The 26,639-nt window shown below is 44.0% G+C and overlaps 1 protein-coding gene across 14 annotated transcripts in view; it reads left to right on the forward strand.

Annotated features, from left to right (window-relative positions):
- Positions 1-26,639, forward strand: part of R3hdm2 (R3H domain containing 2) — a 123,117-nt gene that overhangs the window by 69,852 nt on the left and 26,626 nt on the right. For 6 of the 14 annotated variants that reach the window (XM_029482203.2, XM_029482202.2, XM_029482204.2 and 3 more), the window contains 11 exons: positions 4,558-4,599; positions 5,276-5,362; positions 7,249-7,375; positions 10,184-10,262; positions 10,978-11,037; positions 11,665-11,805; positions 12,328-12,436; positions 15,024-15,119; positions 17,810-17,841; positions 17,959-18,012; positions 24,423-24,655. In XM_029482203.2, the coding sequence (XP_029338063.1) occupies positions 4,558-4,599; positions 5,276-5,362; positions 7,249-7,375; positions 10,184-10,262; positions 10,978-11,037; positions 11,665-11,805; positions 12,328-12,436; positions 15,024-15,119; positions 17,810-17,841; positions 17,959-18,012; positions 24,423-24,655 (1,060 nt within the window). The remainder of the gene's footprint in view (positions 1-4,557; positions 4,600-5,275; positions 5,363-7,248; positions 7,376-10,183; positions 10,263-10,977; positions 11,038-11,664; positions 11,806-12,327; positions 12,437-15,023; positions 15,120-17,809; positions 17,842-17,958; positions 18,013-24,422; positions 24,656-26,639) is intronic. The other 8 variants (XM_029482209.2, XM_029482212.2, XM_021175269.3 and 5 more) reach the window with 5 other exon arrangements.

The raw sequence follows: 26,639 nt of genomic DNA on the forward strand, positions 1-26,639 counted from the left end.
TGAGCCATTTTGCCAGCCCCCAGCCTGATATTTTTTAACTATCAAAAAATAAACTGCTGCTGCTTGCTATGGTAGCACACACCTTAGTCCCAGCATTTAGGAAGCAAAGGAGGCAGATCTTTGTGAGTTCAAGGCCAGCCTAATCTATATACTGAGTTCCAGCCCAGCCAGTGCTATACAGTCTCAAACTACTAACTGAATGTAGTGAGTTATACACACCTGTATTTTTAGCATTTGGAAGGTAGAGACTGAAGAATCAGCCCAGCCCAGCCCAGCCCAGCCCAGCCCAGCCCAGCCCAGCCCAGCCCAGCCCAGCCCAGCCCAGGCTACATAAGTCACTGCCTTAAACAAAACAAACTTTGCATATAAACACATATTTAGCAAGTAATAATTAGCTCAGTGGCTAAAAAGACATTTGACACAAAACTTGAATTCAGTCACCAGGACCCAGAGGGTAGTTCTCTGGTGCCCAATTATGCAGACTGTGCCTTTTCTAGCTAAGCTAGTAGAGGCTTCTTTCTGTGTGGTTCCGCTAGTTCTCTTTGGTTACACAAGCCCAGTTTCTATAAATCCTTCATTTTGTGCCTAAGGGTGAGATTGGTCTTTATTATAAGCCTGGGAGGTAGAACATTAACTCCAGCAAGAGTCAGATTAGAACCAGGAGCAAGGTCAATATGGAAGGTCTAGAAACTTGAAGCATAATTTTACAAGACAACTTAATTCACTTAAGCCTTGTCTTCTTTAAAGATTAAAGCAACAACATAGAGAGATGTATTAAAGTTAGACAGCTCCCTCAGATATGTGTTCTGCAGCTGCCTGCTCTTCTCCTGTCTTCCTCTTACAGTGTGCCAGGTCTTTCCTGGATGCTCTTCTCCTGTCTTCCTCTTACAGTGTGCCAGGTCTTTCCTGGATGTCTTCCTCTCCATTGTCGTTTACATGTGAATTGTCATTCCCCGCCCATCCTTCCAGAGAACCTGGAGACAGTTTGCCTCAGCTCCAAATATACTTCCAGCCTCTAGTGATACCAAGAATGAATTTTAAATACTCAAGACAGATAAGTGATGAATGTTTAATTATATGTTGTCAAGATTACGTGAAAGATAATTAAGTGAACTTTTAGATCCAAATTATTTGTTCTCTGGAGACAATTATCTTCTGAAGTCCTGTTGTGTGAATTTCTTGAAGATAGTAAAGAAAGAAAATTTATAGGTTTTATATTTCATATGAGGCACTCGTCTGGTTAAAAAAATCTTTATCTCAGTAGACAAATAATTTGTAGGTAGTGTTGGAGAAAACCTTCTTCCCCACTCTCCTGACTCCTTTTGCTCTGACCAGAGGAGCAGGAGTCACTGTTGCCATCTTTTGGAGGTCTTGTTCCTTTTACAGTCTTTGATCTTGTTACTGACCTTGGGTCCCCTAGCAATTTCTTAGGAAGCCTTCTGTCCTCTTGTGTTTCTCAACATAGAGAGATCCCTTCCTCTGCTCAGCTTCTGTATCCCTCTCACTTCTGCAGTCTTCCCAACAGTCTGACTTGTGCCATCAAGGAAGTCTCTGTACAGAGTTGAAGCTGAAGAGATTGAAAGAGAGGAGGTGTTTTTACTAGGGCCATGTGATGTGCATTTTGGGAATGAGTTATTCAGAACAGCTTTTACAGGGAGATTTAGTGATACAAAATGCAGACTCTGAGATTCTTTTTAGAATGAGCAAGCCATCAGTGTAACACATACTAAACTCAAGTGTTAATAACCATTAATAACCAGCCAATTATGGCCTCCTGATTGGGCTATCTGCCTTTATATTTATAATATCTTTGGGTCCATCTATTCTGTTGCCTGACACTAGGTCTCATCTTCTCCATCATATGACCCAGGCCTTTAACTCCAGCCATTGCTTCTGTATTTTATGCTTCAGTATTATCTGATGCCTTTTTTCCTGTTATAAATGAGAGCTGAAAAGTCTGAGAAAAGCATGATTGTGATATGCCTTCTGCCTGGTACCTAGTGCCTGATAAGTGTTAGGCTTTAACCTAACTATTGGCTATTCTGTGAAAACTATGCGTTATGAGAAGTAAACAGAGTCACACATTGTTGGTAGAGAATGCATGCACTTTGAGAGGCAGTTAGCAGCACTGCCGTATAAAGAGTAAGATGAGCTGTAGATATACTATACTTATAGATAGACTCAGTGACATGGTTACTCTCTATACGTTTAAAGACTTAGAAACATCCTAACGGTATATATAATTAAAGGGGTTGATAAAAATGAACTGTAGCATAGCCACACAATGGAATGCTATGTATCAGTTACAAAGACAGTGCATCTTCTTTGGAATGATATCTCTGAAAATTAGTTTATTCATAAAGCTCAGAGTAGTGTATATATAATTGATTTTTTTTCAGTGTACACATTTATAGTAAGCTTATATGCATAAAAGTCTATGGATAAATTTTTAAAAATCCATACTGACTGACTAGGAAGGAGCCAGGTCAGCTATATATGGGACAGATTTGAAACTACTCAGTGTACAACTCTGTTACAGCTTTTGAACGTTTGTCCCGTCTATGTGTATTGCCTGTTTGGATAGGCAGTAGACAGCACTGCTGTGTGTGTGTGGACACCCCATCCTCTCTTGTTGCCACAGGCTTTGCCACTGATCAGTTCTACCTCATTTCTTACCATTTCCACCTACCTACCCACTTCTCCATTTTGTACTGTGGCAAGTTGTTTAACTTGTAAAAACAAAGAGACGAGAAATCCTTACCTTACCAAGAGCACGCTGATGAGGACATTTCTCTCTTCTCTCTCCTCCCCAGCCTCCAGCCTCAGTTTTTTCTATTCCCCAGCCTCTTCCTTGGAGCCGGAATTCTGACTTCTCACTCGTGTGCTCAGGAATCTTAACAAGTGCTTAGTTGTTTGTACCACATCCTGCCTCAGGATTCTTCCTTTTCCTCAGCAGATGCTCTGCACACCACTGTCTCCCCTGTGTTCTGCAGCTCCTATCACTCACTACCCTCCATGCTCTTGGCTCTCTTTCCTGTCTCATAACATCTCTTATCCAAAGAAGCTATGCGACCATCACTGGACACTTAGAACTAGAAGAATTCTCTTGTTTTAAGAAGGGAAGCATTGCTTAGGAGGCAGAGGCAGGGAGATCTCTGAGTTGGAGGCTAGTGAGTTCTAGGACAGCCATAGAGAAACTATTTAAAAAACTAGCCAAAAACAGGGCAGTGGAGGGAAGAAGCATTTGGAGAGAAGACTCACCATTTTATTTCTTCCTTCCCTTAAAGATTTATTTATTACATGTAAGTACACTGTAGCTATCTTCAGACATTCCAGAAGAGGGAATCAGATCTTGTTATGGATGGTTGTGAGCCACTATGTGGTTGCTGGGAATTGAACTCAGGAAGAGCAGTCAGTGCTCTTAACCATCTCTCTCTCCATCTCTCCAGCCCTACCCATTCCATTTCTACAGCTAGAGATAGGACAAGTGTTCTGGACACACCTCAGAAGGCGAAGGTGCTTGAGGGGAAACTTGTTGCCAAGAGTGATACCCTGATTTTGATCCCTGAAATTCAAGTGGTGGAAAACCACGGACAACTCTGGCAAGTTATCCACTTACTGCCACTACATTCCACACACACGTGCACATACACACAAAATGTAATTAAAATAATGTTATTGAGACTGGAGGTAAGAGGACTAGATGATTTTCCAGAGGACCTGGGTTTGATTTTCAGAACCTACATGCTGCTCACAGCTGTCTACAATTACAGTTCCAAGGGATCCGATGTCCTCTTCTGATGTCCATGCATACCCAGGCATGTGTGCACAGATGTACATGCAGGCAAAACACATATACACATAACAAATAAAGTAACTGGATTTAGTTGCATGCAACTGTGACTCCAGGGTTTGAGAGGTTGAAGCAGGAGAGTTTCAAGTTCAAGGGTGGCCTAGGCTACTTAGAGACCCTGTCAAATGAGGAAGAGAAAGAAGGAACTCACTTGGTCCAGTGCCTGACTAGCATGCACTTAGTCCTGAGTTTGATCCCTAGCACAGAATAAACCAGGTGTGGTAATGGATGCCTGTAGGATTTAGACATTCAAGGTCATCCTCACATATATTGTGGGTTCAAAGCCAGCTGGAACACATGAGAGAGAGGCATGAGGGATCATGTTTCACTTCTGCTATAGAGTAAATAGACTGCTTTGAGCAATCTTATGAGGAAAAAGCACTCCCTGCTCTGGCAGTGAGAACAGTCAGGAGAGGATCCCATGATTTGTCTAAAGCTTTTATCAATATGCAAAATAACCTTGGAAATTATTTTCTTCTGATTCTTCATCTTCTTGATGAATGGTGCTTCGATAGTAGATATATAGGATCTATTCTATATAACAGTTGCTGGAGTTGGAATCGGGCGGTACCACTCCAGTCCACTTTCGACTTCCTGTGGTGGCATTTAAAACCAGTTAGTAATTAGTGTGTTGTTGTTAACATGTGTTGCTTATAAATATTGATTATCTGCACCTTTCCTATTTTTTAATCCTCTTCTAACAGAGACGGACATCCAGTCATGGCCATGCCAGGAAAAGAGCCAAGGTGAGCATTCTTCCTCTGTCACTTACTTTCTGACATGATCAATTCTGCAGTTCAGAAGTGTGTGTCCTTGGAGCCTGACTTGTTCAGGTTAAATAGAAGAAAAGCTTTCTTGCTGCCTTTTGTATCTCAGTCTCAAGGGTGCATCACACAGAGTATGTGAATGTGGTTACATGCACATGTACTCCATACATTTCCTACTGGAAAGTCTGGTTTGTTCGCTGCCATTCAGGCAGTCATATTTGAGCCTGAAATGACACCTGACAGGGCTCCCGGGAGCCTGAGAGTGTTTGCTATTGTTCATACTGAGCTGCTGGTTAACCTCTCAGTGCACTCAGGGCTTCTCTAGAATGGCTGTTTGTATGAGTATTAATATTCACCAAATTCTCCCCCATGCTAACCTGGTCTACATAATGAGTTCCAGGGCAGCCAGAGCCACAAGGCTAGACCCTGTTTCAATTTTAAAAAAAGAAAAGAAAAAAGAACAACAACAACACTACTTAATAGAAACTGCAACTAACAGAGTCTAAGAAAGTGTTTTCTAAACAGTCACCAAAGGGGTGTGTGTGTGTGTGTGTGTGTGTGTGTGTGTGTGTGTGTGTGTGTGTGTGTGAGAAAAAGTGTGTGTGTGTATGAGGTGTAGTTTTTGATGTTTGTTTTGTGCTATTTTTTTTTCCAGTCTAATTCCAAGCTCAAGTTGGTGCGCAGTCTGGCAGTCTGTGAGGAATCCTCCACTCCATTTGTCGATGGGCCACTAGACACCCAGGTAGGTCCTCTACAAGCCTGAGTGCTGTTTATTCTGAGCATGACAGTGGTTTGGTAAAGCATGATAGCAGCCCCAGCATGGACACTGGACCTAGAAATCAAGAAACAAAGTGTTATTTTTTTTTGAGACATGGTCTTATGTATCTCAGATTAGCCTCAAACTCTATATGTAGCCAAAGATGACTTTGAACTTTGGATACTCCAGCCTCTGCATCCCAAGTGTTAGGATTACAGACCTGGACCACCAAGACTTACATGGAGGGACGGAGAGATGGCTCAGTAATTAGGAGCACTGGCTGCTCTCCCAGAGAAACTTTACAGTTGTGATTCTCAGCACCCACAGGACAGGTCAGAACTATTTGTAACTCCAGTTAAATACAGATAGTCCAGAGGATCCAACACACACACACACACACACACACACACACACAGACTAAACCAATGCACTTAAAATAAGAATAAATACATCATTAACAAAGAAACAAAGAAAAAGGCTCCTGTGGTAATCTACCATGGTGACAGTGGGAATTTTGAGTCTTCATGTCTTGCTCCCGGGCAGAGGACCTGGGGCTGAACACACCCTTCCCACCCTGTTCTTGCAAGGAGAGCCAGAGAGCTTCAGCTGTGACTTCTTTTTTCTTTCTTTCTTTCTTTTTTTTTTTTTTTTTTTTTTTTTGGTTTTTCGAGACAGGGTTTCTCTGTGTAGCCCTGGCTGTCCTGGAACTCACTCAGTAGACTAGGCTGGCCTCGAACTCAGAAATCCTCCTGCCTCTGCCTCCCGAGTGCTGGGACTAAAGGTGTGCACCACCACGCCTGGCTCCAGCTGTGACTTCTGACAGGAAAAGGTTGCCCTCTGCTGTCAGTGAAACAACAACAACAACAAAAAACCAAAGTAATTAACAATAGACAATAGACACTCTTGTATAAGATAAAGTTAGGGCAGGGGAGATGATCCAGTAGGTGTCTTAGTCAGTGTTCCATTGCACAGCAACTCTTAGAAAGCAAAGCATGTAATTTGGGCTGGCTTACAGTTCAGAGGGCTAGTTCACTGTCACGGTGTCAGGAAGCATAGCAGCATGCATGCATTCATGGGAGCTGAGAATGCTACATCAGGATCCAAAGACAGCAGGAAGTGAGCCACTGAACCTGGCTTGGTTTTTTGAAACCTCAGAGCCTACCCCTAGTAACACACTTCCTCCAACAAGGCCACACCTTCTCATCCTTTCAAATAGTGCCACTCCCTGGTGACTATGAGCCTATGGTGGCCATTTTTACAGTACAGTGGGTAAAGCCCTGTCATGTAGGCATGAGGAGCTGAGTTCATATGCCTACCATATATGCTTCTATAGTAAGGTAAGAAGCAAAGACAAGAGTCTCTGCAAGGCAAAGGCTAACTAGCCTGGGACACACTACTACACACAGCACCCTATCTCAGGCAAGGTTCTCTGACCTTCACAAGTTTACTGACACACACAAACATGAACACACATATGCACACACACATACACACACACAGATTTTTTTTTTTAATGAAGTAAAGATAAATCTTTTCTCCCAAGATTTACTAATTAGATTTTGAGGGAAACACAAAAAGTTTGTTTTTACAAAGATTGATTTATTTTATGTGTGTGAACATTTTGCCTGAATGTCTGTCTGTGTATCATGTGCATGCCTGATGCCTGCAGATGTCAGAAGAGGCCATCAGATCCTCTGGAAGTAGAATTACTGATAGTTCTGAGCTGCCGTGAGGGCCTGGGAAATGAACACAGGGTTCGCCATCAGAGCAACAAGTGCTCTTAGTTAAACTGAGCCATCTGCACCTCACTCGCCATAGAGTTTAAATCTGTTTCTCATCTTTGATTCTATGCCTCTTTCCTTTTGTTTAAGGATATAATTCAACTGCACATCAGCTGCCCCTCTGACAAGGAGGAAGAAAAGTCCACAAAAGATGTCTCTGAAAAGGAAGACAAGGACAAAAGCAAAGAAAAGGTCCCGAGGAAGATGCTATCCAGAGGTGAGAGCTGTCCTTTCATCCAGCTTAGCTTCGGCCCACAATGTGCTGTCTTGTCTGTCTGTGTATCTCTCTCCCCTCCTTATTCATTCATTTATGTATGTATGTATGTATGTATGTATGTATGTATGTATGTATTTGGAGGGGGGAAGGTGTCTTGTTTTATTTTTATTTTGTTATTTATTTTTGATAGACTAGCTCTTGCTGGCTCGGAATTTACTATGTTCAAGCTTGCCTTGAACTCATAGATATCCTCCTGCCTCTGCCTCCCAGTGCTGGATTAAAGGCATGCACAGCACTGCCATCATCTCAATTTCTTTTAAAGATTTATTTTATTTTATGTGCATAGATGTTTTGCCTGCATGTGTATCTGTGCACTATGTACATACCTGGCACCCAGGCAGCCCAGAAGAGGGTGCCAGTTCTCCAGGGGCTGGAGTTACAGACAGTAAAGAGCCACCATGTAGTATGCTAGGAGTCAAACCCAGGACCTCCGGAAGAGCATGCAGTGTAACTGCTAAGCCACCCCTCCAGATCCTTCTCTTCAATTTTGAGTCAGGATCTCATGTAGGCTACCTGGCCTATAACTTGGTCATTAGGTGAAGGTGACCTTGAATTTAGGATTTTCCTGCCTCTACCTCCTGAGTCCTAGGATTACAGGGTGTGACACTGTGCCTGGTTTTAGTGTGGTGCCCTCTACCAGCTGAGCTGCACCCACAGCTCACTCTCGTCTCTGCTCTCCTTTTGTGCCAGGGGTTGGACTTAGCCCTGGCACATGTTAGGCAAGCAAGCACTCTCCTACTAAGCTCGATCTCCACCCATCTATTACTTAGAGGCCTAATCTCACTAAGTTTCCCAGGCTGTCTTTGAACTTAGTTTTTAGTCCAGATAGGCCTTGAATTCTCCTGTCTAGCCTCTGGAACAGCTGGCACTTAAAATCTACAGTGTTCTTTCTTTCTGTCTTGACACCCTGAACCTACTGCAGTTCTGTGTCTTCTTCCTGCATGGTTACCTGGAGGAGTCACTAACTATATTAAGTACTTTTTTGCTTCTTTAATCAGTTTTGCTCAGGGCCTTACGTAGCACGGCGAGGTGCTCTGTCAGGACTGACACTACCTAGAATAAGGCAGTGTAGTCAGTTCTGGCTGTTTATGCTCCAGGATAGATGGTGGTATGAGTAATCACAGTAGCGGATCTTCCATTGGGGTGGCTACAGTGATGTACTTATATCTTCCTTCCTTCCTTCCTTCCTTCCTTTCTTTCTTTCTTTCTTTCTTTCTTTCTTTCTTTCTTTCTTTCTTTCTTTCTTTCTTTCTTAGCAGGGTCTCATGTACTTTGGGCTGACCTTGACCCTCTCTCCTTCTGTCTCTATCTCCTGAGTACCGGAATAACTGTGCCAGTTTAGGGGTGTTGAGATCAATCCAGGGCTTCGTTTATGTTAACCAAGCACTCTAACAACTGAACAGCACCCCGCCCTGTTATGTTATGGTTTATAATACAGATCCTCTTTTGCTTGTTAGACTCTGACTTTAAAGATACAGTCTATAAAAATTATCATATTTGAGGTGCAGCAAAATAGCTCTGTGGTAAAAATGTTTGCACTGCAAGCCTAACAACCTGAATTCAATCCCTGGAATCCATACAAAGATGTAAGGAAAAAAGTGACTACACAGTTGTGGTCTGACCTCCTCCTGTACCAGGGCTTGTGTATCTACATAACCCCCCCAAACACACACACACACACACACACACACTAACCATAAACCACACATGCTATACACACACACATCACACACTACACATACACTCAAAATTTTTTAGTCTTTGAAAAATTGTATTTGACAAAGCAACTAAAGCTGGACAAATTTCCTGAGATTTTGGAAAGTTCAGCTGTGATTTCCCTTACTTACCTGTTTCCATTAGTAATACAACCTGCTCCATTCTGACCAGGACACTCAGTAAATACTTACTAATGTGAAATAGCATTTACTGTCATTGACATAGTACTGTAGCCCAAATAGACATCCTTCTGTTGTTGGACTGTGTGTGTGTGTGTGTGTGTGTGTGTGTGTGTGTGTGCGCGTGCATGTGTGTGCATGTGTGTGGTGTGTGTGTACATGTTCACATGTGTGGAGGCCAGAGGTTGAAGTCAGGTGTCCTTCTTTTGCCCTCTACCTTATTACATTTTTTTACACATATTTCTGTGTTTGTTTATTTTTTGTTTGTGTGATATCTATTGTGTGGAGATCAGAGACACCTCTCAGGAGTTAGTTCTCTCCTTCCACTGAGTAAGTTCTGGGAATCAAGTTCAGCTCACCAGCTGTGGCAATAAGCACCTCCACTCCTGAGCACCTCACCAGATTCTCCACCTTATTTTTTGAGACAGTTTCTACACTGAACCTAGAACTGATTCAACCAAACTTACTGAGTAGTGGGTTCCACAGAGCTGCCTGTCTTCACCTCTGTTCCCAGTGCTGGCTCAGCTCTCGTGAGGGCGCTTGGGGTCTGACTGTGCCCACCAAGCTGTTCCCTCAGCCCATAGCTTCTCCTTTTGTTGTTTTTTTTTTAGCAATACTTGGGATTGAACCTCAGACAGTACACATGCTAGACCAGTGCTTTATCACAGCTCAGTCCTTGATGGGAGCCTCACAGAGCTTGCAGTAAATGCCATTCAGGGTTTCATGCTGAGACCTTTAGTTTAGTTCTAGTGTTTTAGTTTCATATCATCTGTGTAGACAGTGACTTTTGTTTAAAATTAGATACCATGAAAGCAGTTTCATTTCTTTTAAATTTCTTTTGTTTTGGTTCTAGACTCCAGCCAAGAATATACCGACTCCACTGGAATAGATCTACATGAATTTCTTGTAAATACACTGAAAAAGAACCCAAGGTAATAACATGATTGGTGTGGGGGGAAAGGGGGTGGGGCAGCAGGACTCTGAAGCCAAACAGCTTCCCTCCAGCATTTTGCTATTATTAGAATATAGAATGCCTACTGCTTCTTAATTCTTCTAAAGTATTGTTTTTTATTTTTAAAGTATTTGGAATATTGTCACATTGAGATTTCTGTGTTTTGACAAGTTGACAACAGTGTTGTAGAAGAAGAGTATAATGACTAAGAGCGTAATGCTTACATGCTCACTGGTTAAAGTTCTACAGGAGCAACCGAGTGACTGGTGGATGAACAAAGTCATAGCTGCATTAGAGCCTTCTGAGTCCTGGGTGGGATGAGAATAATGTCCACATTCACAAGCATAGAGTGTGTGTTTTATATATATATATATATATATATATATATATATATATATATATATATATATATATATATATAGTGTGTGTGTGCGGCTAATAATTAGAGTGCTGATAGAAATAACAAAGACATGATTAGAGAAGATCTATAAAATATGCACTTGAGTTGGTGTTCTTTTTCAGAATACCACAGGGCAGTCTACATAGGTTCCTCAGTTTGTGCATTATGATGTCCATTATTAATTAGAGTTTGGATACATCCCTCAGTTTTTGTGATGAACAAGTTGGTTTCAGTCCCTGCTTTTAATGTCTGTGGGAGGGCTGTGTTTTGTTTTGTTTTAATCTTGTTTAAACAGGGACAGAATGATGCTGCTAAAGTTAGAGCAAGAGATTCTGGACTTCATCAATGACAACAAGTAGGTTTCTGTGATGAACTAAATGCACTTGGGAGGTGGGAGGGGCCCTGGGGAGGAAGTGGGGACAGCCTTGGGCATCAGTCTTTCCTCAAAGGAATAATGTATGGAAGTAATTACTCCCTGGGAGAAAGAATTTGGGAGAGGAGCTGGAGAGATGACTCAGAGGTTAAGAGCACCTACTGCTCTTCCAGAGGTCCTGAGTTCAATTCCCAGCAACCACATGGTGGCTCACAACCATCTGTAATGGGATCTGATGCCCTCTTCTGGTGTGTCTGAAGACAGCAACAATGTACTCATTATATATATAAAATAAATGATTCTTTAAAAAAAAAAAAGACAGAAAGAAACAATCTTGAAAATTTAAACTTGAGGCAACAAGAGTTTATATTGTTTTTAGCAGTTAGGTTTTGCCCCAGATAATACTCTTCTCCCATTTTCCTTTAGCTGACAACATTCAGATGGGTGGAAGAGAGGCCGTAGGTAGCACCACACACTGGGAACAAGCAGTGTTGCTAGGGGCTGGGATACATTCATGTACAAAATCTGGTCCTCCACTACTAAGAAGAATTAGTTGGCTTCTGTTGTTGCTGTCTTCTTTTACTTTTCATTACCCTGCTATCCCTTCAGCAGCCAGTTCAAGAAGTTCCCTCAGATGACCTCATATCACCGGATGCTATTACACCGGGTAGCTGCCTACTTTGGGATGGACCACAATGTTGATCAAACAGGGAAAGCTGTCATCATCAACAAAACCAGCAGCACGAGGATGTAAGGAGAGACCATTGATTGGACAGTTCTCATGGGATAACCAGCAAGGATAGAAGAGGAAGATAGAGAATCCGGGGGAGGGGGAGGGCATCTCATCAGTTCCTACTTCTGTGAGGTATTAGATATAGATTCTGATTAGAGATACTGGTGGTTCATGAAGACTGGCCCTAGCTTCTGTTCACCTTGCATAGACCAGACACAACCTTGAATGAAGAGGTGTTACACCGAAGAACAGGCATCATGTAGTGGTGTACACCTGCAATCCTAGCACTCAGATGGAGGTAGAAGACTCAGGAGTTGAGAGCTACTACACGAGCTGCTGTCTCAATAAAGGGGAGGGAATGTCACACAAAGATTTCACTTGAACCTTCATGTGACTTTTTCACTTTTGTGGTGATTCCTGACAGCAAAAATTCTCTTGAGTAGAGATAAGGAATTTAGGAGAAGTGTGTGTAGAAGTTCTTCTCCCTAACAAAAAGGTCTTTTTCCTTCCTTCTTTTCACATTTCTTTACAAATCTTAGCCCTGAACAGAGGTTCTCAGAACATATAAAAGATGAAAAGAACACAGAATTTCAACAGAGATTCATTCTCAAGAGAGATGATGCCAGTATGGACCGAGATGATAACCAGGTGAAGAATGGAAGAGGGTGGGCCTATAAAGAGAGAAACTGGGAAGGGAGAAGGATTTGGGGGAATGGAAAAAATTGAAAATATCTTAAAATGGAAAACTACATAGCGCTGTTCTCCTGAGTTGTTGGGGCTTCCCACTGAGGATTGGCTACAGTTGCCGTGCTCAAGGCCCCAGAGAGACAGGGTGCTGAGGTCTCACTTGGCCTACAGCTCTTTAGGTTTGCCTCTAAGTTGTAACTACATTTCATTTTGGACAAACAAGGTTCCTCCTTGTGTCAGCCTTGATGTAGCTGACTTCAGTGTCATCTCTTTGCCCAACCCCTCCCTGTCTTGCAGAATTTACATTGGGAGCTACCAAAATAACCAAAAGTTACTTTATCCCATTTCCACTCTTCTAGCCAAGGGCTGGCCTTAAACTGGCAAAGTTATGGTCTAATTTAACCAGTTACAGAGGTGTGTCTTTGATCCCCTTTGGTAAACTACTTCATCTTTCCCAGCTCCTTTCACCCTGGTGAGTTCATCTGACTTTGAGTGCTGGGAACTCTGGTTCCTTTGGATCCTCTCCTGTGGAACAGCAGTAACCATGCTAAACTGTCCTATCCCTTCCCTTACGGTGGGGCTGGCTGCTGTGCTGACCTTTGTCCCTTAGGTAGCAAATGATTGAGGATTAGCTTTCTTAGTTAAGTGGGGAGCTTAGAGTTACTGCTTGGCTGCTAGAGGGAATTAGATTTGAAGCGTGTGGTCAGGTAGAACCAGTGTGAGTCTTGGTGAGGAGCAGTAACCATATAACAGTACCTCATTTCTACAGTCACACTTAGGTTTCATGAAATACTACTATGTGGTCTTGAGACCAGGGCCTTGTTGCTTGCTACTTGAATATGAAAGGGAGTCCTTTTAAGAAAGACACCGCTATCTAATGTGGACAAACACGCTGGGTCTGAATGAAAGCAAAGAAAACTACAAAAGACAAATTTTTGTAAAACAAGAAAAAGCCTTTCCATCCTGATGCCCTTCTCTACATTTCCCCAAAGCCCCTCTTCATGGATCAGGAGGTACTCAGGCCCACAGGCGCATTGGAATGGAATGGAATCTGTTTCTACTGTGAACTTTTCCTCTCACAGCTTCAAGCTTGGTCCCCAGTAGAGTAGATTCTGTGTGCTTTCTGGCTGTGGTATTAGTAACAAACATAGTATTATTATTTTATTGTTTTCCCTCAGCTGAGCTTTGCTTTAAACATATATGTTATCTCTTTTAATCTTTTCCACAACCCAATGTAAAGGGGTTACTAACCCCACTTTACACGTAAAAATGTTGAGTCTACCAGATGTTACGTTACTTGCCTGAAGTAAGTTTACTGGGAGTCTGCAGTGGGATTCACCTTGATGCCCCGTTCTGCTTTCTACCCTGCCATGGGTATGCTGTGCTAGAAGCTGGGCAGCTTGTCGAGGTTCTTGTGTCTCCTTGTAATATAGCTGATAAACACATTAGTAGAATACAGGATCCAAAGTGTGTGGAGGACAGTATCTATCTAATCAGAGCTAAGACCCTAGAAGTCCGGAGCTGCCTTTAGAAACAGGTAAAGAGAGAGAGTTTTGGCCTAGAGCAGTGGGTCCCTCAGAGATCCATCTGGAGCCTCTGACTGAAGGTCAGACTTGCCTGTAGCGTGATGACATTGAGTAGTGGGTTCCCTCTTGGAGCTCCTTTCTCTGTTACACTGGCCCAGGACAGGGTTCACAAAGAGCATCAAGAGGAAGAATGGTGGTGGGAAGCTAGGTGGTGGCTAGCCAGAGTGGTCATTTGCCCATCCAACATTGGTCTGTCACTCTGTCAGAGAACATGAACGTCTCTGTCCCCCATCTCCTCCTCTACCCTTACTGTCTTCCTCTCCTCTTTTCACTGTGCCTCATTTATCTGTTCCTTTCTCTGCTCATTTCTTTCCATTTGTTCTCTCTTTCTCTCCTGTGTTGCGCTGTTCTCTTCGTATTTCTGTCTCCTCAACTCCCCTCAATTGCTGTAATTAAGATGAGAACAATGCTTAGTCTTTGAGTTTAGCCTCACTCTGGAGATTCTACTAAGTCCTGTTTGACTTGGGTTGCTAGGATGTGGCAGTAGTGACTGAAGAAGGGTCCTGCTCAGTGTAGTTCTGTAACCCTCCTCTGTGTTCAGCTGTGCTAAACACTTACATCTGTGCCCTTTCAGCGTCCTTCTTCCCCTCACTTGCCCTCTAAAGCACTGTTATTTATTTTCCCAGGCTGTTTTCTTGATCTTTACTGACTGAGCAGTACCTGAGTACCCCAAGGAATCGACCCAATCCTTATACATAGTAGTTGTTCTTGATATTTGGGGTTTGGGGGAGGGTGGAAAAGTCCTCTACCATCCAGAAAAGCTGATCTCCCAAACTGCATGGTCAGATGTGCCCAGTGCAACCTGTCCAGGACTGGAAATTTTACTTTATTTCTTTTATTTTCCTTTTTTTTATTTTTTTTATGGCAACTGTAAACTTTCCCAGTTTCTCTTCCTTGCTGGTGTGCAGTGAGCTTGCAGTACGAGGAGAACTTAACTAGCTTAATTCTGCTCACCGATCTAGATGAGAGTTCCATTGCAGGATGGAAGGAGGAGCAAGTCAATAGAAGAGAGAGAGGAGGAATATCAAAGGGTCCGAGAGAGAATATTTGCCCGAGAGGTAAGTGTAGCTTCTGAGAGTTGTCAGACCATAGCTTTTAGCTCTTAAACTCTGGAACTGTGAATGGAATGAACCCTCCATAAATGTTGCTGGGTCTTTTGTTTCTTTTTCTTTTCTTTTCACCAACATCAGTCAGTCCAAGATTTGACCTCTAACCCTGAGCGTGGCTTCTTGAGAAGCTACAGGGTTTCATTTGTGTTGGAATACGTTCTGCTGTGTGCTAGACAGAGAGAGCCAAGACTTGGAGTGGCTGAATTTGGTAACTATGACTAGACTGGAAAGGGAATTGGTTTTGGCAGAGCTGATGAAGGGCCCTAAGTCTCTCCTGCCCAGTCCCCTCCCGCTCACCCTTCCAACTCCTGCCGTCTGTCCTACACATCTTTGCTTCTCAGTAGAAGACTCAGATTCCATACAGGCTCAACACACATCTTGTTTGTCCAGTTTGTTTTTAGGATATATTGATGCTTTCTTTATTAAAGGGCTGTTCTGGCATCATCCTCTACAGGTCCCACAGTCCCCAAGCACAGGACACTACTGGGACAGGAAGCCCCCTCTTCCTGTATTTCTTACCTTGCTCCTAGAACAGGAGTGGCTTTATGGTCCAAAGGGCAACAGTCAGCCAGCTTAGGTAACTTTATCTTTAAGAACTGTGGGCCATATCAAATGCACTTGTGACCCTGAGTCTAGTTGCCTTTGCCTGTTAGTCTAAGAGGTGTAGAGCAGGATTGCAGGGACAGGTGAGATTAGCAACAGAAGAACAGATCTTCAAAACACGTGGACCCAGACAGAGTAACATCTTAGCAATAAAGGAAGTTTAAATCATGTGGATGGACACTGCTCTCCCGCCGTTCCTCTGTTCTTCTTCTTTCATCAAGACACCGCTCCCATTTTTATATCACACACAAACGCACACAAAACAATGTGTGTGTCTTTTCATCATCACCTCACTCAGAAAAATAATGGTTTCCACTCGAGAAAAAGGTTTGTTCGTTGTGTAGACCGAGAGCCAAGTGCTTCTAAGAATCCTTATGGAAGTGGTGCACCGTACAACAAGCTTCCTGGCCTGGGATTCAGCAGGCAGTCTTCTCACTTTCCATTGTGAGTCAGAAAAGTCTGTCCTCCAAATTATGGCTGCTCAAGAGACTTCAGCACATTACCTGCAAACCCTGTGGGTGGAATGAGAGGAGAGATGTCACAGTTATGGCCAGGATGACCCTAAATTGTGACTAGAAATGCTTATGTTGTACTTGCTATCTTTTAGGCATTTCTTGTAGGTTAACTTATGTCATCTTCAGAACAGGTCTATAAAGTAATTTTAATTATTTCTCTCACTTTATAAAGGAGAATCTAAGACACAGAGATTTGATAACAGCCTAGCATAACAATGCTCGTTAGCCAGAGTGCTGGTGTTTGCTGTAGACTCTGGTGCTAGTGTCCATGGTCACAGCCTAATGGAAGCTACCTCTTGATAGCGTGCTCTGCTCTGGACTCTTAGATGAGGTAGTACAGCAGTGACAGCCTAGCTGACTGTGTATGTACTCCCTGCCTCACTGTGTCAGGCCCTGGCAAAGCCCTGTTGTCTGAAAGCACAGATGGCTTCTTTCAGGGCATTGAGCCGGTTGTCACCGTAGTGGGACATAGCTACCTACAGCCATAGCAAAGGCAGAGTTAGTGCTTCTCTCCCTTTTCTTCCAGATTTCTAGTCTCTGAAGCCTCTGCTAATACATGTATTCTTTGTTAAATCCTTGTGGATTTATCACTTTTGTTTCAGTATTTCCTAGCTCTTGTAGTAGAGGCCTCGGGAATGTCAGAAGATGTAGATGAGGAGAAATGGCCAAAGCCCACCACCCTCCAAAGACTCCTGTGGAGAGGAGCCGCCCAGTCAGAGGGGATGAGGAAGGGTAGAGTGAGGAGGGCAAGGACAGGCCCCGAAGAACGGGAAGTGCCAAGAAGGGTGTTCGGATGGAAATGCTGCTGCTGCAGCCTTCTCTAGAGCCTGCGCTGCCCTGTGCAGAGCCTGCTGTGCTCAACAGCTGGACGCCCATCCTCAGTGCCTTTCCGAAGGTTTGGGGTCCACCACGGGGCTCACTTCACTCAGCTCAGTGGCTTTGTCAGAACACGATCCTGGTGGAACTGTCTCAGACTTCAATGTCCTCCTTTTCTTAGGCCCTAAAAAGTATCTGCCTCCCCAATACCTCACCTATGATGGGACTCAAGGCACAGCACCTTTCATGTGGCCAAACAAAGGGCAGAAAGAGAAACAACCACTGAGGTTAATTTCCAAAAATGAAGTTTCCTTTTCATGCCCCCTTCCTTTGACCGTGCTTGAGATAACATATGGCGATCATCACACTCAGTTCACTGCTAGAGCAATGAATATAGAGCTGGGGGGCGCGGGGGGGGGGGGGTGAGGCTCGTGGCTTTCCTGTCCCTTCTCTGACACTTCTCCCCTTACCCACCTGCATTTTAAGTGCTGTGGAAAGGCTAAAACTGCCAAATGTTTTCACACGACAGGTGAGAAACTGGTCCGGGGTAAGGCGGTGTGGGTCCACCCTAGCCTTGCTCTCTCCCTGTTGATGGGTGAGAGTTTGGGTTTGAAGAGTATGGGTGTTCATAGCATCATGGACATCCTTTTCTGTTGTGCCTTATTATTTTCTTATGAGTTATTTTCCGTTTTCTCCCCTACCTAGACCGGCCAGAATGGATATCTGAATGACATCAGGTTAGTATAGTCACTCAGCTTGCTCTCTGCCTGCCGCTTGGCTCTATCAGGGAGGCTAACAGAATCCTATAATGATGCTACTCTTGTTTTGTTTTGTTTTTTGATGTTAACCAACAGACTCTCCAAAGAAGCCTTTTCTTCTAGCTCTCACAAGAGAAGGCAGATTTTTAGGTACCTGTGTGTGATCTATATCTCTCCTTTTTATTTTTAATTTTGTTTTGCTGTAATCTTTTCAGTGGAGTAAGTTTGCTCCATGCATGGCTGCTTGTGGAATAATTAAATTTGTGAGTTTTGCAATACTGGATTCTTTTTTTCCTTTTGGGAGAAAAAGGCTCCACCTCAGTGACTTTATTGTTGCCAGCGTCACTGGGTCTGTAGTAGACGGGGAAGGGGACACCAGCTGTGTGAGACAGGCCAGGCCAGGCCAGGCCAGGCCAGGCCAGGCCAGGCAGGTGCTGCTCCCCACCCCCTCCACACTCACGCGTGCGCGCGCGCACACACACACACACACACAGGGTAGAACTTGGCACTTTCAAGAGGTTCAAACATACACATAAGGTAAAAGGATAGTTCTGCAGATTGCCTTTGATTAGTCTGTGGAAAGCTGTGGATAGCTGATATCTGAACCTAGAACAGGGACTGTTTTGTGTCTCTAGGAAAGATAATATATGCACACATATAAATACATATATGAATCTGTGTGTGTGTGTGTGTATGGTTTTACCTTGAGACAGTATAATGTCCCAGAGAGAATAAGTGTGCATTAGAGTGGACCTAGAGCACGTCCTTTAGAGGACTTACTGTCTGTTGCTTACCCTTCATCATGAGGAGAGCTCCTGTTCCTCCATGTACTAACTTCTCCAGTACCCAATACTCTTACTTTTTAAACAAAACAAACATCATAAAATCTTTCCCTTTAATCTCTCAGTCCCGTTCTGAAGGATAATATAGAATGGATGTGAGAGGAATACTTTATGCTGGCACCAACTCACTTTAAATCTGTTCTCCTGATTTACCAACAGGAAAGCTGCAGAGTGCAGAGGACCTGAGTGTTTAACACCGTATCTCAGTACTAACTGAGTGCGATAGGAGACTCAGAATATAGGTCTCACTTTAAAGCTCTAGTTGTCCTCACCTGTTGGCCTTGCTGAAGCTGAGATGCTCAGTGGTTGCCAGTATGCACCACTCCTACAGAAGGCCTGAGCTCCTTTGCAGCATTCACATCAGGAGTCTCTCAGGGGATGGGATGCCCCTGGCCTCCACAAGCACTGACACTCCACACAAAGATACACACATACATATCAATAAAAATAAATCTTAAAAGGAAGTGGAGAAAGGAGAAAGACATTTTCCACTGTTAGGAAGGATAGAGAATTTACATTTTTCTAAAATTTTTAAGATTTATTTTGTGTGTATAAGTGTCTATGCACCACATCCATGCAGTGCCCACATAAGCTAGAAGAGGGCATTGAATTCTCTGGAAGACATTACAAACATTTGTGAGGTGCCATGAGGTCCTGGGAATCAAACTCAGGTCTTGTGGGAGAGCATCCAGTGTTCTTAACCATTGAGCCATCTCTCCATCCCCCTCTGACTCTTATTTTTAGACAGTGCCACCTTGAAGTCCGTCTGAAAACCAGAGGCTGAGTGGGCTTTGCACTGTTGATAGTACCAAAGATATGTACAGTTGTTACATTTAAGAAAACACAAAATTCTGCTAGATAGTATATACTGTGTAGTCATAATTATCCCCGAGAACAGTGCCTTTCTTAGAGCTGCTCAGCTCTGTCTTACCCGGTTCAACTTTCTCAGTGTATTGACCTGATGAACTGGTTTTTATCAGAGGAAATGGAAGGTAGAGATGGAGTAGTGAGCCCTAGTTTCTGTGGCTGTAGGTGGTGAGGCCGAGGCTGATTCTGTCCAGTGTTCTTTTATTGTCGCACACCAGCTCCTTTCAGACAGCCCTTCTTCCTCTCAGACGTGTTCTATTTGAAGCCTAATTCAAATTCACTGCTAAGAGTGATGCTTTCCTGGGAGCATCAGGCTACACCAAACTGTGCAGATAATAGCTTGAAGAATTGGGTAAGCAGGTGCAGCCCTCACCTCTCCAAATATTTTTTTCAAAGCCTGAAAAATCAGACTGTGTTTTGATTAAAGACCTAGGTGAAGACCAGTGAGATGGCTCAGCAGGCAAATGCAGCTGCCACCAACCCTGGTAACCTGAGCTCAGCCCCAGGAGTCAGGTGGTGGAGGAGAGAACGAGCCCCTGGGGGTGTCCTCTGACCTTCACACACAGCTATAAAAAATGACTAACAATTACAAATAAAAGTGGGACTAGAACAATGCCCAGCAGTTAAGAGCACATAGTGATCTTGCACAGGTCCCGAGTTTAGTTCCCAGCACTTACATTAGGAAGCTCAGAAATGCTTATAGTTATACCTTCTTCTGGGCACATAGCAAGCAAAGGCTCCCTGCTGACACCCACATATACACATAACTTAGTCAACTCGGTATGGTGGTGCACACCTTTGATCCCAGTATTGGGGAAGAGATAGTCATGGCCAGCATGGTCTACATAGTGAGTCCTAGGACAGCCAGGGCTGTAGTGAGACCCTGTTTCACATAAATGAATAAATTAAAAGAAGAAACAAAGATGTCCGAACAAGAGAATTTTTAAGCCTGGGTTAGGTGCTGGTGATGTGGTTGAGCTGAGGAGAACATACGCGGTGTATCAAGGACCTAGGGTCAGGAGCAGTGCAAGAATGTGGGGATCGTGGTGCACACCTGGAATCCCAGCACTCAGGAGGGGGAGGCAGGGGGATCAGAAGTTCAGGGTCATCCTTGTCTGCCTAGGTGGTTTGAGGCAAGCTTGAGCTGCATGACCCCCTGTCTCAAAGAAGAAGAAATGTAATATAAAATGCAGATCCTGGGCTGACTGCTTACCCTGTTTTGGACCATAGTCCAGAAGCTTACTAGTAAAACACCATACATTTCTGTCTATTTTATGCTTTTGAAAATACATAATACACCAAATTGTATCATCTACACTAGCAACAACTAGCAACTCCCCAGTTTTTTTGGAAGTCTTAGTCCATTGATAAATAGGCCACCGTTATCAAGTGCCTAACCCTTCTATAACCCACCATTTCTCAGACCCAACAAACTGGACTTCTTCCTATAAAAATGTAAATTAAGTCTACTTTAAAACTAAGTCAGAGAAGCTCAGTTGGTAGTATGAACCTACATGTTGGTTCCTAACATGTATGTATGAAGCCCTGGATTTGATCCTCATGCTACATGAGCTGGGTCTAGTGCCACACATAGCTGAATCCCAGCTCTAAGGAAGCAGGCAGGAGAATCCTTGGCACATAGCAGGCTTGGGGCCTGACTGGACTACATACCACCCGTCTTGAAACAGCGACAGAGATCAGGGCTGTGTTGGCCTAAATTAGCTCTGGTTCTATAACACATGGAGTGTGAGTGTGTTCTTTATCCTTATCCCATCTCTAACATACACAGCCCAGTCACTCCTCACAGGGGATTTTAGTGGCTCTCCCAGGTTGCCATATATTTAGTGATATGATTATTTATAGAGAAGGAAACCGATCTGTTTTCTCTCTAGCTTCTCTATCAAGAGAATAATGTATTAAACCTTCAGATAATCCATGTTTGAGTGTTTGGTGTGGGAACTGCTGTGGGAACTGGATAGGTCCAGCAGCTACTTCCTAAGGCACGTAGTTTAAAGATGCCTCATTATCCACCTGCCTCAGGTACCAAGAGAAAGTAAAGGACAAGTTATCCTGATAAATGCAGTCTTTTAGTTGAGAAGACCAATAGAGTCCATGCTCTAGTGTCTAATGAGCAGCTTAATCCATTGGCATTGCCAGTGACCTACACACTGTTGAGATAGCTACTGGCTCTTGCTTCAATCCTGCTTCTGTTTTGAACAGTCTCTGATTTATGTTTGCTTCCTTTTTTGCTCTTGGCATCCAGAGAATAAAGATGAAGCTTTAGAGAAAACAAGACTATGGTACAGTCCCTTATTCTAGCTCCATATAGAGAAGCATGAGACTCTATATACTTGGGGTAGCAAAGAAGAATTGGTATATTGCTAATCAGTCGTGACAGCATGTTGTTAGATCTCCATGGCATGGTTAATAGAAACCAGAAATGTGACCGCCAGCCACTTGTGGCACTCATCTGCAGTCCCAGCTCTTGGGAGGCAGAGGCAGGTGGGTCTACAGAGTGAGTTCCAGGGCAGCCAAGGCAGGATGGTGGGATCCTGTCTGATGGAAGAGATGGGGCAGGCAGGAAACAAGCTAGCTCACTCTCAAAATAACTGTGCAAAGGGCCTTTGGAGCTAAAGCGACTGGGGTAGCATTTTCTATTTGGTTTTGGTGGGATAATGATGAAAAGAAGGAAATCAAAACTACTATGATTTACTCAGCAGTATGTATCCCAAAATCTTGGTGGCTGTTGTCATGTGACTCCCCCAGGGTCATGTGATCCCCAGGGTCATGTGATCCCCAGGGTCATGTGACTCCCCCAGGTAGTAGTTGCTGGGACGGAACTAAAATGAAGGAAATTGCTGAGCCTTGCATGCTTTTAGTAAGAGGCAGTAAGTGCTCTGGAGAGGGGCTGAGGGATGGTTCAGTCTGTACAGTGACTTTGCAGTCATGGAGAGCTGACTGTAGAACCCCACACCTTTGCAAGAACTGGCCATGGCAACACACCTGTAGCCCATCCTAAGAGTGAGCTGGAGACTGGCAGAGTGGCCATGGGGCTTATTGGCCAGCAGTCTAGTGGAATGCATTAGTTATCCAGGTTTGCTGAGAGCCATTGTCTCAGAAAATGAGGCACAAGGTGGGGAGATGATCAGTGAGGAAAGACATCAGCCACCAAGCCTGAGAGCCCGATCCCGGGATTCACGTGGTAGGAGAGAGGCACCCACACCTCAAGGTGTCCTCTGACCTACACACACACACACACACACACAGAGAGACACAGACAGGGACACAAAATAATTGAGTAAAATGTAGTAATGAAAACATTTCAAAAAATACTAGAACCTGATCAAGAAAACTACACACGTACTGCACACATGTTCATACATACCCACATGCATGCACACATACACACACATGTACACACAAACACCAAACTCCATACAATTCACAAGAACAACAAAGAAAAATCAAAATTTGATTCCCAGCATCTGCATGTGTTGGCTCACAGCTGCCTACTCCAGGAGATCCTCTCTCATGTTGGTCTGGGACATGTGTACACTTGCGGCGTACACGCACAGACAGGAGCACAGATACACAAAAATGAATCTTCAGGGGCCGGAGAGATGATTCAGCACGTAGGAGCGCTGGCTGCTCTAGTAGAGGACCTGAATTCAGTTCCCAGCACCCTGATGGCTGCATATGACCATCCTTAGCTACAGTTCCAGGGGATCTGATGCCCTCTTTGGGCTTTGTGGACACCAGGCTCATATGTTGTATACATACATTTATACAACCAAAACATTTTATACACACTTAAGTACGTATCTTTTTTAAAGGCAAGATAAAAGTTTTCAGGTCAACAATGAGGCATACTGCCATTTCTAATCACAGGCAATCTTTTTTTTTTTTTTGAAATAGGGTTTCTGTTTGTAGCCCTAGCTGTCCTGGAACTTTCTCTATAGACCAAGTTATCCTCAAACTCAGAGAGCCACCTGCCTTGGCCTCCTGGGTGCTGGGGTTAAAGGCGTACACAACCAATACCCAGTGCAGACAATGCTTTTAATGTTGGGATAAGCCTGCATTCTATAACAAACAAGAGCAGAAGAATCCCTCTCTCAGTTGTTCTGTGCCTTACTCAAGGCAGTAAGGTCGTAAGTTAGGTACAGTCAAGCCCCTGTCCCTTTCTACCAAGTCCCAAGCATATACTTGGTCTTCCTGACATCAGTCCTTAGCAACTGTGGCATCTGTTGTTCTCAGAAACCAAGATGAAATTTCCATAAAACAATTTGGACAGTCAGACTGTTCTCTGTAATCTTCCGACCCCTGGAAAGATACCATAAGTAGTTCCTCTGCTGGCTTAGATGCATGCTGTTTGGAAGGTCTGTGGGATTTATCCATGTCACTGGCTACTCCCACTTTCTACCAACAGTTAACTTCTAGGAGTCCTCTCATTTTAAGAAGTCCCAGAAGTTGCTGCCACCCTTCTGTCCCCCCCCCCCATTTCCTGCATGTGTGAGGTCCCTTCGGGGTGTGGAAAAGAAACCACAGTCAGTCTCAGTACTGTGTATGTCGCTTCCCATTCGCCTCGGGTCACTGTGTTGAAGTAGCTGCCAGTGCGCTGTCTCTCAGATTTGCCTCTGTGCTCTTTGTTACTGCACTGGACCTTGTTCTGTCGCTCCCATCAGATCTTAGTTGGCCAACCAACTAACATGAAGTCAGTGTTCACACCCCTCCCCCTCTTCTTTGTTAGCAAGAGAATAAAAAAGGAACTCTCTCTCTCTCTCTCTCTCTTGGCCCTTCTGCTGAATTGGGGGGGCTGGGGGGGAGGTCCTCTGACCACTGTGGTTTCTGCAGGGGAAACCGGGAAGGGCTGAGCCGCACCTCAAGCAGCCGACAGAGCAGCACAGACAGCGAACTCAAATCCCTGGAGCCACGGCCTTGGAGCAGCACAGACTCAGATGGCTCTGTCCGCAGCATGCGACCACCTGTCACCAAAGCCAGCAGCTTCAGTGGAATCTCCATCCTCACCCGAGGCGACAGCATTGGCAGCAGTAAAGGCGGCAGTGCAGGCAGGCTCTCCAGGCCAGGTACCACAGCCACTCTCCTTTCATGTCACACCCTCCCTTCTTGCTTGTCTTTTGCAAAGTATCTATAACAACTGTAGGTGAAACATCTGGTGCACTGCAGTCACTTGGAAACTTAACAGCATTACCAGAAGACAGGAAATCTGACTTCCTGGATCCCATTTTTTTAATGTCTGTCTGTCTGTTAGGTTTTTGTGGGTTGTTTGTTTGTTTGAGACAGGGTTTCTCTATGAAGCCTTGCCTGTCCTGGAACTCACTCTGTAAACCTGTTGTCCTGAGTGCTGGGGTGAGAGGCACAAGCCACCATGCTTGATGCCATTACTCATTCTTTTTTCTTTTTCTTTTCTTTCTTTTTTTTTTTTTTTTTTAATGTATATGAGTACACCATTTCTCTCTTCAGACACACCAGAAGAGGGCATCAGATCCCATTACAGATGGTTGTGAGCCACCATGTGGTTGCTGGGAATTGAACTCAGGACCTCTGGAAGAGCAGCTGGTGCTCTTAACCACTGAACCATCTCTCCAGCCCACCATTACTCATTCTTTTTTTTTTTTAATATTTTTATTACATATTTTCCTCAATTACATTTCCAATGCTATCCCAAAAGTCCCCCATAGCGCCCCCCACTTCCCTACCCACCCATTCCCATTCTTTTGGCCCTGGCATTCCCCTATATTGGGGCATATAAAGTTTGCAAGTCCAATGGGCCTCTCTTTCCATTGATGGCCGACTAGGCCATCTTTCGATACATATGCAGCTAGAGACAAGAGCTCCGGGGTTCTGGTTAGTACATCATGTTGTTCCAACAATAGGGTTGCAGATCCCTTTAGCTCCTTGGGTACTTTCTCTAGCCCATTACTCATTCTTAAATCTAGTTGCCTCTTTGATTTTTTTCTTTCAGACTTTGGAGTTTTTTTGTTTGTTTGTTTGTTTGTTTGTTTGTTTTGTTTTTTGTTTTGGGGGGGTGGGAAGGAAAAAAGGAAGGAAGGTAAGTTGGTTGGTTAGTTGGAGTTTAGTTATTTTGTGTATTTTCTGACATAGATTTTACCCCAGAGCAAGGTTACATGGTAAGATGTACTTTGATTCTGTGCCCCATGGAAATAGAAAGTGTAACACTTTATAACCAATCAGCAGTAGCCAGCATGCCAGAACTTACTGGACACATCCTGCTACCCCTGCTTTTCTGGAATGTAGTTGCTAGGAAGAAGTGGAGCCTCAGGGTGAGAATGACAGCCTGTCGCCACCGCTCAGTGCGCCGGGTTGCCCTCTGTGCCTGCTGTGGCCTTACCATGTGACCTCGGCAACCTCGCCATCATTGCCCCTGAAAGAAAGTCATGAGTCCCACACCACAAGAACTATAGGTCTCACCTCCAGCAGGCACCCATCGTGGTGAAGCCTTTTGCTTCTGTTAGATTTCTCTGCCCATCTCTTATCCCCTTTTCTAATACCACTGCCTCTGCTTTAACTAGGCCCTCATTTTATTAAATTATTTTATTAGCTCCATGACTATCTCTCCACTCTGTTCTAAGCCATTTTCAGAGCAAATTTACTAATCTAAAACACAGATGTACTCACTTTCAGTCCCCTCCTAAAACTGTTCATGTTAGAGCCGAGTGGATAACTCAGAAGGTAAAACTCCCCGTGCAGCAATGATGGCCCGAGTTTCCTCTCCAGCATCTGTAAGAGCATGCTCTTAACCCTTTCTTTTTCTTTTCTTTTTTTCCTCCAATAATTTAATTTTAGATTCACTTTATATCCCGATTGCAGCCCCCCTCCTTCCAGTCCCACTTTTATAAGTCCTTTCCCCCATTACCCTTCCCCTTTTCCTCAGGGAGTGCCCCTTGGGTACCACCCCATCCTAGGACATCTAGCTGCAGCAGGACTAGGCACATCCTCACCCACTGAGGCCCAACCAGGCAGTTCAGTTAGAGAAAGGGGATCCAATGGCAGGGAACAGAGTCAGAAACAGCCCCTGTTCCAGTTGTT

The sequence above is a fragment of the Mus caroli genome, unplaced genomic scaffold, assembly GCF_978045245.1.
Source record: "Mus caroli unplaced genomic scaffold, Mus_caroli_1 scaffold_9, whole genome shotgun sequence".
Classification (NCBI taxonomy): Eukaryota; Metazoa; Chordata; class Mammalia; order Rodentia; family Muridae; genus Mus; species Mus caroli.